Source organism: Crocodylus porosus, unplaced genomic scaffold (assembly GCF_001723895.1).
Source record: "Crocodylus porosus isolate Cpor-Errol unplaced genomic scaffold, CroPor_comp1, whole genome shotgun sequence".
In the NCBI taxonomy this organism is placed as follows: Eukaryota; Metazoa; Chordata; order Crocodylia; family Crocodylidae; genus Crocodylus; species Crocodylus porosus.
Window position 1 is genome coordinate 4,942,882 of NW_017728934.1, and position 13,057 is coordinate 4,955,938.

Sequence of the window (13,057 nt, forward strand, 5' to 3'; positions counted from 1 at the left end):
CCCTGCTCTCAATAGCTCCCTTGCGCACGGTGCAGTCAGAGCATCCTGACCACCTCAGTGGCCCAGACACAGCCAGGACCAGGGCATAGGGATGGGGGTGTAGCACTGTGCCTTGCCCTGCCCTTCCTTCCCCTACAGAAAGTGATGTAAGGTACCAGGTTGCAGGCAGTATGGCTTAGTAATCAGGCCACCCAAGGAGGGCCAAAAACAGGTGCAGAGTCCAAAACACAGGCCAAATTCAGGGGCAGGCAAACAGATACCAAGTTACCAGGCTCAGGGGCAAGGCCCAAATCACAAGCCAAGTTGAAATTAAGGAGTCAGAGACCAAATCTAAGAAAAAAGTCAGAGCCCAGGGACAGAGCAAGCAGGATCAGGGAACCAGGAGCACTAGATCATAGAGGCTCACCACAGCACACTTTCAGCAGGAACTACTGGCTGACCTGCAGCCTGCAGTCACAGCCGGAGCTAAATAGGGCCACTGCTCTCCCAGAAACCAACCAAGTTGTTTTTTTTTAAAGAAATTTGTTCCGAGCCAAATCAAGTCCAAATCCATGAGTCAGTCCAGAACCATACGTGCCCTACAACTGGCAAACATCCTCCACCCCCACCAGGGGCTTCAGAAGTTTCCAATGTCTTTTGGCGGGCATCCTACGTGCAGGCCCAAGCCGGAGGCGTGGGGTTTGGATGCCCCCAAGTTTTGCCAGCCCTCAGCCATGTGGCTGCAGCAGCAAGCTAGGGAGGAGCCTCCCATTTCCAAAAAGTGGGCTTTCAGCCCCAACACCTTGGCAGATGCTAAACCATGCCAGAAGAAGTTATCTCCAGGAGCACTTCAGGAAAACTGCCTTCTTGGACCCAGATACGTGGTGTTTCCCCTGCCAGAAGCCTTTTTTTTTTTTTTTTCTGTTTTTTTGCACCGGTCCTGGAAGCACTGCAATACCAGGTCAATGCATGGAGTGGATGGAGCACGCTCTGGTTCCACCACCCAATACCAAAAAGAATCTGCTCAATATAGACCTCCTGTGGAGGACATATCAGAGACAATTACCCTGGGGAGCTCGCCTATGTGGTCACGCTGCTTCCCCTGCCAGGTAAGTATGCCAATCAAGTGGCCCAGACAGCAGCCAACTAGAGTCATTAGCTGAGTTAGGGCTGCCTGTCAAAGCCCCAGCCAGGTGTGGCCCACTAGGCAGTGAGCCCAGGCTTGTTAGGACCCAGGTGACATCCCCCTGAATGAGGCGCTGGGGCTTTCCTTGTTAGAGAAGCCCTTATCTCCTTTAATGGTGCTGCTCTTGGGAGCCAGCCATGAGCCAAGGGTGACAAACCACCTTTGGGCGACCCTGAGATTGCCAGCTCTGGTCTCAGCACCACTTCCCAGCAGGAAGATGGAAACCAAATTCCAGATCCCTTTGCTTGCGCTGTAAAGGAGGCTGGTGCCACCTGCTGGGGACCCGACTGCAGTCCCTAGAGAAGGGCTCCATACTCGGTGCCTTGCTCTCATCCCCGCTGTGACGACGGCAAGGCAGAGCTGTGCTGGCGGCTGTGGAAGGCCGGGAGGCAGCAGAAGAGACGTTGCCTGCTCAGGGCTCGCTTGCCCTCGTGAGGCCCCACGTTTCCCATGGGGGAAAGCAGCTTCACAGCCAGCAGCTGGGGACCAACACAACCCTGGGAAACAAGATGGGTTGCAGCCAAGCACTGGGATTAGCATGCTCATGGGATCGGGAAGACTACAGCTGGGGGAGTGTTTATTGCACCCAGTAGATTAGTAGAGGACACTGGTCCCCCATTTTCCTCCCCCATCCCTGTAGAAGCCAGCAACATGAGAGGCCTAATCAGTGGGTAATTTTAGCTGCTGCAATATTTCCTCCACATTAACCTTAACAGGCTCTAAGGATAGGGGGATACAGAGGACTCTAGCATGAGACGTGATGCTGCCAGGAAGAACAAGAGTCCTGCTCCTCCTCCCAGCAGCGGGAGGTAGGCGAGAGCTCCCTGCAGGCTGTGCTGATAGCACCTCCTGTCCCTGTTGTCTTTGGGCTCAGGGCTGGCTGGGGAGGTCTCCTCTTCCAGAACTTGGTTCTCATCTCAGGGAGCATCTGCACAGACACAAGTATCAGGCTCTGACAGCAACTGGTGTATGCAGGCAGTGCTCAGAAGCCCCGTGAACACCATGGTCCTGGCTGGTGCCCACCACTGGGGAACATGCGCCCCAGCCTTGCTTGTTGGAAAGTCCAGGACCTTGCAAGTCAACATCCCTCCTTTCAAGGTTCTCTAAGGCAGTTTTCTTTATTACCCATAGCCAGTGCTCAGCAATTCATTGGTTGTGCGAGAGGCCCGAGCCCGTTTCCACTGTGCCCGAGCTGAGTCGCTGCATCCGCAGGATGTCCACTCGGTATTCTGAGAAGTGGGTAGAGCCTGCAGCCCCCAGCCCTTCTCCTGGACACGAGCATCTTCAGAGATCAGCCTGCTCAGCACGACTTGCTGGCTGCAGGACAACGCTGGATGACAAAGCTGTCTGCCCCATGCTTGGCAGAGGAAGAACAGCAGTAAAGCTGGCCCTGGCATCCTGGACGACCCATCACAGCAACTGCATTAATGACATTTCCAGAGTGCCAGGAATCCCAGGAGACGTCAAGGCAGCAAGGAAGTGTTGAATCCCAGTTGGCCCCTCACCACCCACTCAGTGCTTGCACCATGAGGGCTGGCAGCATTGCCTATGGCAGGAGAATGGTGCCCCCAGGGGAGACTGGTGCAGAGTGCATATGGGAATTAGGCTCTCCTAGCACATGCTCCTTGGAAGAGATGGAGAACGTGAGATGATGTGTGCTAACCCAGCCCCACCTCAGGATCCAAACACACTTCCAGGGATGGGGAGGGGACTGTGGTCTCTGGCCCATGCAGATCCTCTTCTCTGCAAATGGAAGCCTTGCCTTGTTTGTGCAAACAGTCCTGCAATGCTCTGTTCCCCGCACAGCCCAACACCTTTTCAGAAGCAAAAGCAGGAGTAAAGGCACAGGGTTGTGGCAGGAACCGCTGTGCTCTTTTTAAGGCAGTCTTTGGGCAAGGATGTCCCGGATGCACATGTACAGGAACATATACTGGTCCTGAAAAGAGGCAAGGGAGAGAAACGGCTTCAGAGAGCAGTTCTATAGCAGGGCACCCTGGAGTCGTGAGCCATTCAGAGGTTGGTTCTAGGATGGAAGGTGATAAATCTCTGAACAGGGTTATAGGATATGGCTGATTGTAAGGCCCAGAGCCTGGATCTGATGAAGCAGGAGATTACTTCCAGTGCTATGCTCCTATGTCACTGGAGTGACCCGGCAGGACGAGTGAACTCTGTGACTGTAATTGCATTGAAGTTTTGCTTTCTGATACCTGGCACCAGGACTATGCTTCATAACCAGATGATGAATTCCACAGAGGAATGACTGGCATATGGGGATTTGAAAAGTCCTCACCAGTAACTGCACTGCGTGGTCTTGTCAGCATGTGGATGACCTTTTGGTAGGCCTCTGTATCAAAAATCAAAGTTACAAAGCAATGACAGATCCACTGTTAAGCAGTCAGTCATGCTGGGTTCAGTTTTAGTGAGGCTCTGCTTGGCAAACCCAAAGGGATTTTTGGAGTGACCCTTAGGCAAATCAGGGGCGGGGACATGTGTAGCAGTAACTATCATGTCAGAGTGATCACAGTAAATGTGACTGAAAAATCAATAATCTCTCAGGTCTGCTCATTTCCCTCCTAGCCAGTGGAAACTAGAGCTAGGCAAAGTATTTTGGTGAATCATTTCTTTGCTTTAAAATAGTTTCAAGTTATCCCAAGCTATCTGCAAATTGGAACTGGATTCTCCCAACAGAGTTAGCCAAAGTGACCACAACAAAACATTTACAAAATGCCAAGGCATCCAGTCTCCCCATTCCTGGGATATTTGCATTTGGGGACAAGGAAACCAGGGCTGGATTCACAAAGCTACTGGAGAGGGTAGTTCTCTCTGCTCTACCACTGCTCCACAAAGTGCTCATCAGGGATGCAGAAGCCTGGGGGTAAATCTTTGCTCTTAATCAGTGACAGAATAAATTTGGACCTCCCACCTCCAAAGAGACTGCCCTGTCTTCCAGGCTACAATCATCCTCTGGCACAGGGAATACTCCAGGAGGCCATACAAAGTGAATGGCATCAATCAGACAACCCTATAGAAATGATCAGGGCAGAGGCATGGCCAGAGACACATACAGGCTTAAGGTGTCTTGGGTTCAAGGGGGCAGAGCACTTAGGGAAGGAAAAGATGCCATGTATCTTTGCCTAAGTGCAGAGGGGAAGGGCCTGTAGGACATTGCTTAGAGGTTGGTGGCAGGGCAGGGGGAGGAATATATTTAAGGAAAAGCTAGGTGTCTGCTTCCCACTGGGCTGCTATGACAGAGAAAGGAGCCTAGTTGCAAAAGCTCTTCTCTCTTCTGGCTCCCACAATTTCTGTTACTTCAATTAATTAATTAGGCAGCTGATTAGCTGCTTGCAGGGGACTTTGCAACTGGGAAGCCCTAGGAGGAGTCTTCAGCATTTCTGCTATTAGTCGGGCCAAGCATATCAGGATCCAGCCTCCCGCATTGTTAAAGGTTTATGTGAAATAATCAAGTAAGTTGGGCTGAACGCAGGGACTGGCACTGTGCAGCTGGTGGATGGTGCCATCTAGCGGTGCGTGTAGGCTGCTCCCAGCCGAGCTTCCCAATCACTATGCCAGGCTGTACCAGGACCAAGCCACCAGCAACAGTGACACCCCAGGGTGACCCTGCGACTCCTGCCCTACACCGTCTCTGGTCCCTCCCTTCACTCCCACTTGCCAAGCTTGCACTGATGTCCTAAGTTCAGTTTTGGAAAGGAGGCTGCCTGAAGACCCTAGAGTGAGCTTCTTTCTTTCGTCCTGCCAGCAGGTCCCCTCTCAGTCCCTGCTGATCCCTATCTCCCTTTCATTAGGTGGGCCCTCTTGGCCCATATGTTCCCTGAGGACACTCACCACCTTATGGGCTATTCACAGCCTCTGACCTTCCCTATAGACATGCCCATGTATTGCAGGTGTTAACTGTCCACCCCGGTCTCCTGTCCTATAATCCAGGTTTCAATACTTGTATTTTCAGTACTTCAAGTCTCTACCAGGTCTCTATATGCCTTTAATAATCCTTGGGCCCCTTGGGCCTGGTCTCACCCCTCAACAGCTCTGGGCCCCTGCACCTGTCACCACCCTTTTCAGATGCTGGGTCCCTGGCCCTATTTCCATTCTCCTTGAGTGATGTGTGCTAGACGCTCACTCTGTCTTTCCTGGACACTGGGTCCTGGCCATCTCCATCCCTCATGGACGCTGGGTCCCTAATCCTGACTCTCTCTCTCTGCCCTCTCTGGCATTACTGGGTCTTCCACCTCCCTTAATTAGTCCCAACCCGATCCACCAGTAACAACTCATGCAAAAAACATAGGCCTTCCAGCTATAACTAAATTCTCAGCCCACTGGCTTTGTAATAAACTCCTACTCATCTTGGGATCTTAATGTCCTGCTAGCCCTCAGCCCCTTACTTCCTGTCTTCAGGTATCGCAGAATCTCGGTCAGTCTTTCAGCAACAGGCGTCTTACTGCAGAGCTCCCCACTCTTTGGCCTCCAGGGCCAGACTGACCACTCTGGCTTATATGCTGCTCAGACCCTGCCTACCTCCAGCTCAGGTGACTTGCTAGCCCTGGCACAGCTGCCTCTCGCTCATTTTAATGGGTAGCTAGCTGTTGCTAGCCTGGCTACTATAGCAGCGCCTCTGTTGCTTCAGCAGTACTCTGCCCCATTGTACTATTCCTTTGCAACTTGTACAGCAATAGGTATTTTCAGCTTCTGGACTCTGAGTGCCTATCCCTTTGCAGCTAGTCCTTATTTGTCTGCCTGAGCACTATTTGCTAGTGCCTTTCCCTCTGTAAGTAACAGAAGTCGTTGGCTCACTGTTATACAGCCCTAAACAGGGTGGAAAAGGGCCCTCATCTCCCAACTGGGTTTCCAACCAGACCTTTCCACAGGATTAGCAGTAGCACACCCAGAAATGGGGAAGGGGGTACAGCCCTGCACTTTGGTGGTGCTGCACATGCGTGGTGACCCCAGAGCTCACTGCTCATGCAGCGCTCTGGCAGGAGCCCGCGTTGAGCAGGCAGCGAGCTCAGAGCTCACCATGCAAGTGCAGCACCACCACAGTGCAGGGCTGCACCCCCTGCCCCATTCCTGGGTGTGCTACTGCTTCTTCCCCACCTACCAGTGTTGGTGTCATGAGGCAGCAGCTCCTCATCAGTCGGAGGGTGACCCCATAGACATCCACGCTCCGCTCCACTTTCAGCTGATGCAACAGGCTGTCCAGGGCGATCAGTGTCCCCATCTGGCCCACGCCACTGCTGGAACGGGCAGCCACCAGAAGGAGATGTTAGCTCTTCCATCCTTGTCACCCTCCAACACCTCCCAGTCTATTGAAATCATTGGGCTACTAGGGCACATCTGCCTGACTTGGTGGCAGATACAAGGCCTGTCTGGTCATGGAGCTCATTTCCCTGAAAAGGCAGGGTATGGAGCCCAAGGAGAGATGGTAATTTGAGCATTAAGAGGTGCTATGCCAGAAGGACCAGAGCCTGACCTGACCTCAGGCAACCAGAGCATTGCAGTCAATGCTAGCCAATGTCCCAAGGAAGGACAGGCCTGCAAGTCAATGGTGTGCTGGGTACATGGGACCTGAGCTTTTGACCTTCTGAGAAAGGAGCTGAGTCATGAAAACATGGTCCAGAGGCCAGGGCAATCCATGCTGCCTAGCTTGGACTGTGCCAAATCAACCTGGTCCCCTCATCCCCCACCCCAGAACTGCCACCCCGCTCCCCATGTGCAGGTCAGCACCATGGCCCCTGCCTGGCCCGAGCCACTCCGCAGGCCTGGTGAGCACGGCCTAGCCCTCCGCTCCCTTCCCCTCCCCTCCCTTCACGCTCGCCCACAAGCCCCGTCCCCACCACGCTGCATCCCGCAGAGCCCTGAAGGGCACATTCCCCTGCCAAGAAAACGTCCGGTGTGGGGGACACACGACTGTACCTGCAGTGCAGGAGCAGAGGACCAGCTCTCTTCTTGTGGGGCGTGTGGCGTCTGACGGCAGCAAGGAACTCCACCAGGGCACGGGCGTCCGGCTGCTGCTTGTGCCCCCATAGTGGGTACAGGAATCGCTGCACCTGCCTCTCCTTCACTTTCTTTACCTGACAAGGCACAGAAAGCTGCCACAGTCATTGAGGAACAGGGCATGCAGGGCAGCCAAACACAGTGCAGCCATGGGGCAAGTCCAGGCTCTGCAGTCTCTGGCTGCCAAGTACCCCACTAAGGGGAAGCAGTAGATCCTGGACTGCCCCATGCCATGCAGTCTCGTATGCTGAGCCAGCAGTGCCTGCTGGGACAGAGCCCACCCAGTTCCCCGGTGCAGAGTGCAGTGACAGCAGGCAGAAGGACGGGGAAGCATCACTGAGTCAGGGCTGTTCTCTCAGTCAACGACTGCTCTGCCCCAAGCCAGCACTGGCTTAAAACTGCAAGTGGTAGCCTACGTGCAATAAGTCAGCACCACTCAGGCGTTCACATTTCCCACATCAAGTCCACACTGGCCCCCAGGAGAAAAAGTAAGCACTGAATGAGCTGCAGAAACTGGAAGTGGAAACCTGGGCAGATGGCGCCCAAAAGAGATGGGGAGTGCGTGTGTCTACAGGGAATTAAGTCTCCCTCGCCTTTTTCCAGTCACATGCTGCATATGTTCTGTGGACGCCTGGCTGGACAGCACAGCCCTCGCTATCTCAGCTCCCCCCAGTCTCTGCTGGTGCACTTCGGCATTCCTGCCATGCCGCCCCTCTGCTATTCCAGCCCCGTCTCCCACCCGTGCTGATTACCCTCATGCCACTACCTCTTTTCATTCCTGTCATGAGCTGCAACTCTGGCATGGTTTACGAGCAGCAAGGAATGCCTCCTGGGGCCTAGGTGGAGCTCATAGTACCAGAGACCCACGTACGTGTTTCAGCTTGAGCTGGATGCACCTCCATCCTGAGATGTGCTTCTCCGTGCCGCGCTGGATGGTCAGCATCTCAGTGCAGACTGGGTCACCCTCCAGGGGCCAGCATACCTCGCTTGGGACCTGCACACAAGGGTGACTGGTGCTGAAAGCTCTGGAGGGCCTCACTGGAGATCAACGTCCTGCTTGGGTTTCGGTGGGGGGTGGCACTTAGATTGGGCTAAACACACAGCCACCATCAGGGAGATTCTGCCCATCAAAGAGCCACATGACCATCTTGCTGGAAGCATCTGGCCTACAGGAATTTTTGAACTACTGTTGCAGATTTCAGCTCCCTTTGCCCTTATTATGGGGCTGCTTCCAATCAGACTATAGGTCCCTTGTTCATGCAGGGGCATACAGGCTGAGTGGCCACACCTCCCATGTGAAGAGTGATGGGCAACTACAGCCCATTAAGTTTTATGCACACTCCTCATGTTCTCTGGCCTTCTGGGACCCCTCTGTATGCCCACCAAGAGTGGTGGCAGCTGGGGTCCTGGATTGTGCTCTCTCTTAGGGGAACAGAGGTCTCTAGAGAGGCACCAGCCTATACGGCTGCCCCCTATAGAATCAGAGGCCTCTTTGTGCGACAGATGCTTTAAGATCATAGGGATCTTGGGCTGGAAGAGACCTCACAAGGTCTTCTAGTTCAGCCCCCTGCTCAAGGCAGGATCATCCTTGACTAAATCATTCCCGCCAAGTGTCTGTCCGAACTTCCTTTGAAAATTTCCAGGGATGGAGATTCTACAGCTTCTCTAGGCAGTCTGTTCCAACGCTCGACCACCCTCATAATCAGGAAGTTCCTCCTCATCTCCAACCTACATTTCCCCTGCTGCAGCTTAATCAGCTGGTGTCTCTAATGAACAGCTGCTCTGTCCCTCCCGTGTGAGCCAAATCCTGTTGCCAGTGGGACTCACACTGGTTTTCACTTCCAAGTGTCACAGTCTGTCAAAACTTTGTTTCAGTGGAAAATGGATTTCAGCACACACGACTTATCCCTCAGTGTTGCAGCCTCTTGAGGAACTTTCTGACTTTTCAGAGAGCTGAAAGCTGAAATGCTCTGGACTGGCAATGCCTCTGAAATACCCAAGGGCTGTGGTTCAGTTGCCTCTTGCCCTCCTTCACTTTAATGGGCCAGAGTCTCAGAGTCAGATTACTTCTCTAAGGATCTACCATAGCCAAGGATGCCCTAGGCATACCACACCCTCCTTGAACAAAGGAGGCCTTGTTGCACCCTGGGAGATGCTGTTCAATGAGGGAGCTGAGGTTATGGAGAAGAACCCAAATTGCAACTCCTGTGGGGCACTCAGCAGCATTTCAATGCTGAAATATCTGGGGTTTCAGCCAAAATGGCTTGATATTTCAAATTCCACCGAATGACAGCAGCTTCCAGAGTGGGCCAGCTCTCCACATCACCTTGTCTAAGTAGTTTCCCTTCCTCTTCTACTCTGTGTGTGGCAACAAAGACTTACCTGGTCCTTCTCTGGACATGACAGCAAGGTTACTATGGTGTGGACCCCATGTTCCCACACCAGACTCCAGAAGTCCTCCATGGTCACTTTGTCTGGCCCTTGGATGGCTAGATAGTCTCTCGCTGAATTGCAGCCCTGTGTGAATAACCAGAGCCTTACCTTCCCCAAGGAGAGGTAAAAAAGGGAGAACATGGGGTCTCTCTACCAGAAAGGCCTGGGGGGAAGAGCAAGGAGTCGGGAAAGGGAGAAAGGCCCAGTTTATCAGGAGGCCAAGGGAGAGAGAGGACATTAGACACCCAGCACAGCACAGCACAGCTTGGGGCACACTAAGCCTCTCAGCCAGAGCCACTTGCTCAGGCCCCCAGAGATGCCTTCACACACCAGAGAGACCCGGTCAATGCTCCTAGTGGCAATAGCTGCCAGTGGTAAATACACAGCTGCAAAGAAACAGGCCACAGAGACCTGTGAACACTGCTTCCCATGTGAAAGGGTTGGGTTGAGCTTAACTTCCTACAGGCGCCAGGGGAAATGCTTCTTGCAGGGCAGGGAGGCAGCCCATGCTACCTCTGGGGATCAGGTGGGAAGGGACAGAGTGGTGCTGCCCAGGGTCAGAGTGGGGCAACTCACCGGGATGAGCCACGCCTGGAAGATGTCCGAGAAGGGGCCTTGTTCCAGTGGTGAAAACTTAATCCTGGCACGATCATCTACAAAACAGGCTAGGCGTAAGGGGCTGGGGCAGGGGAGCCAAGTTTGCTGGGTCCCCACCAGCAGATCAGCCTCCCACACGGCTCCCTGCTCCCAGACACACACTGCCAGCCCATGCCAATGAGTCCCTGTCATTTCTGCACTGGGGCTCCCTCTTCCAACCCCTGCCCGGGGCACACAGACTCCTCTACTGACATGGGGCACACTCAGCACAAAGAATGCACCTCCATCCCAGTCTGGTGCGCTCATCTCCATGCACAGCTTGTCTGCCTTCAGGGCTTGTGAGGATGCCAGAGGAGGTGCTCGAGCTACCCCTACATGCAGACACCATGGTCCTTGGGGATGAAAAGAGTGAGGGGCACTTACATGCCAGAATACTGGAACAGGGACGGGTCTGTTGGCTGCCTACAGAGGGTGCGGCAGAGCTGGCTTCATCCTTTGCCACCTCCAGAAGGATCTGCCAGAGAGAACCACAAAGATGGTGTAAGGCAGGGGTTGGCAAAATACAGCCTATCGGCTGGATCCAGCCTGCCAAGGGATTTTACTCAGCCTGCAACAGATCCCTTGGCCTCGCTTGACCCTGGTGTGGGGGGCAGCCTGGGCCATGGCACCTGCAGCCAGTCCCACCATCCCCAGGTGTGTGGTGAGGTGGGGACAGCACAGCAGCAGGACCCTATATCCCAGCAGCCTTGGTGGTGGCTCCTTCTGGCTGCTGCCGCTAGTGTTTCTGCTGCTGCCAGACCTGGCCCCACTGCCCAGGCAACCTCAGCCTGTCCGCCCTGCACCTACTACCAGGAGTGCCAGATGGAGCAGGCAAGCAGGGTCTCTGTGGAGACCAGCTGGGACCCCTGCGAGCAGGGCATGCTCATCCAAGTGGATGGGATGGGGGAGGGAATGGCATCTGGGAGTGGGACAGTTGGGTGGGGGCCAGGATCGTGGGGTAGTAACAGAATGGAGCTGAGGCCCAGGGCCTGGAGCAGAGCTGAAATCTTCTCCCTGCATGTCCCTACCATTTCACTTGTCTGTCTCATGGCATCTAGTGCCACAGACACCATTTCCATGACAGCCAGGTTTGGTGGGAGCCTGCCTGGGCAGGACCTTCTCTGGAGGGTACTTCTTGCGTGCCCTGAACCAGAACAGCCTGTCCCAGGTGCACACACTCCCTTTACCCTTCCTAGCGTGCATGGGCTGTCTGGCCCCTGACCCCCTGGCGCGGCACTGCTCCAGACTACTCCTACCTCGTACTCCCGCAGGAAGCCCGCTTTGGACTTGGCCGACTTCTGGGTGTAATGCTGCATGAAGCTTTTGACAGGGATGGGGCAGGAGCTGGCAAAACAAATGGGAGGGAGGTAAATAAATCCAGGGCCATGCAAACACCACCAGAAAGTGGAGGGAAGAGCCAGGGTACTTGGTCTCATGAGCAAAGTCAGCCCTGACCTGGCCCTGCTAGAGCCATGGGGAACAGGCAGCTCCAGGTCAGCTGAAGGGGGCATCCTTGGCCTGCCAGATTCACCTCTAGCCTGTGGAGTACATGTCTGCCAGTGGGGTGCTTCCCATCAGGCCAGGATGACTGAAGAGCCAATGGCTGAGAGAGCAGCTCCTCTGCTTGGGCTACAGGGCAGGAGCCAGACCCTTGTGGAAATAGCCTAGGGTACCCTGGGACAGTGCAGCCCATGGCACTACCACACTTCTGCCACTGGAGAATAGTCCATGGACACCGTGGGAAAGACAAGGCCCCAAAGCAGCCTGCTCACATCCTCAGCCCTGTGCCAGCATGGGCTTGGAGTCATGACACGAGGAAATGCCAAGCCTCGGTGCTACATGCAGGGATCCCCACCTGCAGAGATGCCCAAATGCAGCCCTCTATCAGTGTACAGAGTAGGCTGGCCAGCTGGGCTACTTGAGACCTGCTGCCCGAGAAACAGACTCAGGCTTGGGGCTGGATCTATGCTTTCAGCTTAAAAGTGCCCGAGGAACCAAACTCGAGTGCCAACATGTCTAGGGTGGGGCTAGCTTGGCCAACAAAGCTGCATTGGGCCTTACATCTCTGTCCCAGATAGGCCCACCGGTGGTTCCTCTGAGATCTTGTCCAGGATGCAGCTATGCAGGAAGATGTACTGGACCTGGAAGGCAAAGACAGGGCGTCAGAAAAGAGCAATCCCAGCTGAGCAACAGGTGCCACACTGAGGCACAGCATGATACAATGGATAGAGCGTGGGCAGGCTAGCTGTCAGCCTCCCCCTGACCCATGGGAGTTGTGTGGGTAAGTTCCTTCCCTGAATCAAAGTCCTTCCCTCTATAAAGCAGAGGCAGAAGGACTGACCCCAACTCAGAGGGCATGGAGCACTAAGGGGGTCTAGTGCAGGCTTCACTGATGATACCAAAATTCGGGGTGAGGTGAACACACTAGTAGGGAGGGAAAGACTGCAGCAAGACCTGGACAGGTTACAGGGGTGGGCTAGCAAAAACAGGATGTGTTTCAATACTGACAAGTGCAGAGTGCTGCACTTAGGGAGTAGAAACCAGCAGCACACTTATAGAATGGGAAACTCCCTTCTTGAGAGCACGGAGGCAGAAAGGGATCTTGGAGTCATGACTGACTCCAAGATGAACACAGGCCGACAATGTGAGGTCACGGTTGGCAGGGCTGACCGGACCTTGTTGTGCATCCACAGGTACATCTCAAGTAGAGCCAGGGAGGTGATCCTCCCCCTCTACGCGACGCTGGTCAGGCCACAGCTGGAGTACTGTGTCCAGTTCTGTGCGCCCCACTTCAGGAGGGATGTGGGCAACATTGAA

The 13,057-nt window shown here is 54.3% G+C and overlaps 1 protein-coding gene across 2 annotated transcripts in view; it reads right to left on the reverse strand.

Moving 5' to 3' along the window:
• Positions 1-1,837: 1,837 nt before the first annotated feature.
• Positions 1,838-13,057, reverse strand: part of LOC109317598 (receptor-type tyrosine-protein phosphatase V-like) — a 72,837-nt gene continuing 61,617 nt past the window's right edge. The window contains exons 32-40 of one of the 2 annotated variants that reach the window (XM_019546371.1): positions 12,302-12,381; positions 11,497-11,584; positions 10,625-10,715; positions 10,181-10,257; positions 9,554-9,688; positions 8,043-8,165; positions 7,091-7,248; positions 6,276-6,411; positions 1,838-3,101 (exon numbers count right to left, since the gene is read on the reverse strand). In XM_019546371.1, coding sequence (XP_019401916.1) covers positions 3,042-3,101; positions 6,276-6,411; positions 7,091-7,248; positions 8,043-8,165; positions 9,554-9,688; positions 10,181-10,257; positions 10,625-10,715; positions 11,497-11,584; positions 12,302-12,381 — 948 coding nt within the window. In that variant the 3' untranslated portion in view covers positions 1,838-3,041. The remainder of the gene's footprint in view (positions 3,102-6,275; positions 6,412-7,090; positions 7,249-8,042; positions 8,166-9,553; positions 9,689-10,180; positions 10,258-10,624; positions 10,716-11,496; positions 11,585-12,301; positions 12,382-13,057) is intronic. The other variant, XM_019546370.1, reaches the window with a different exon arrangement.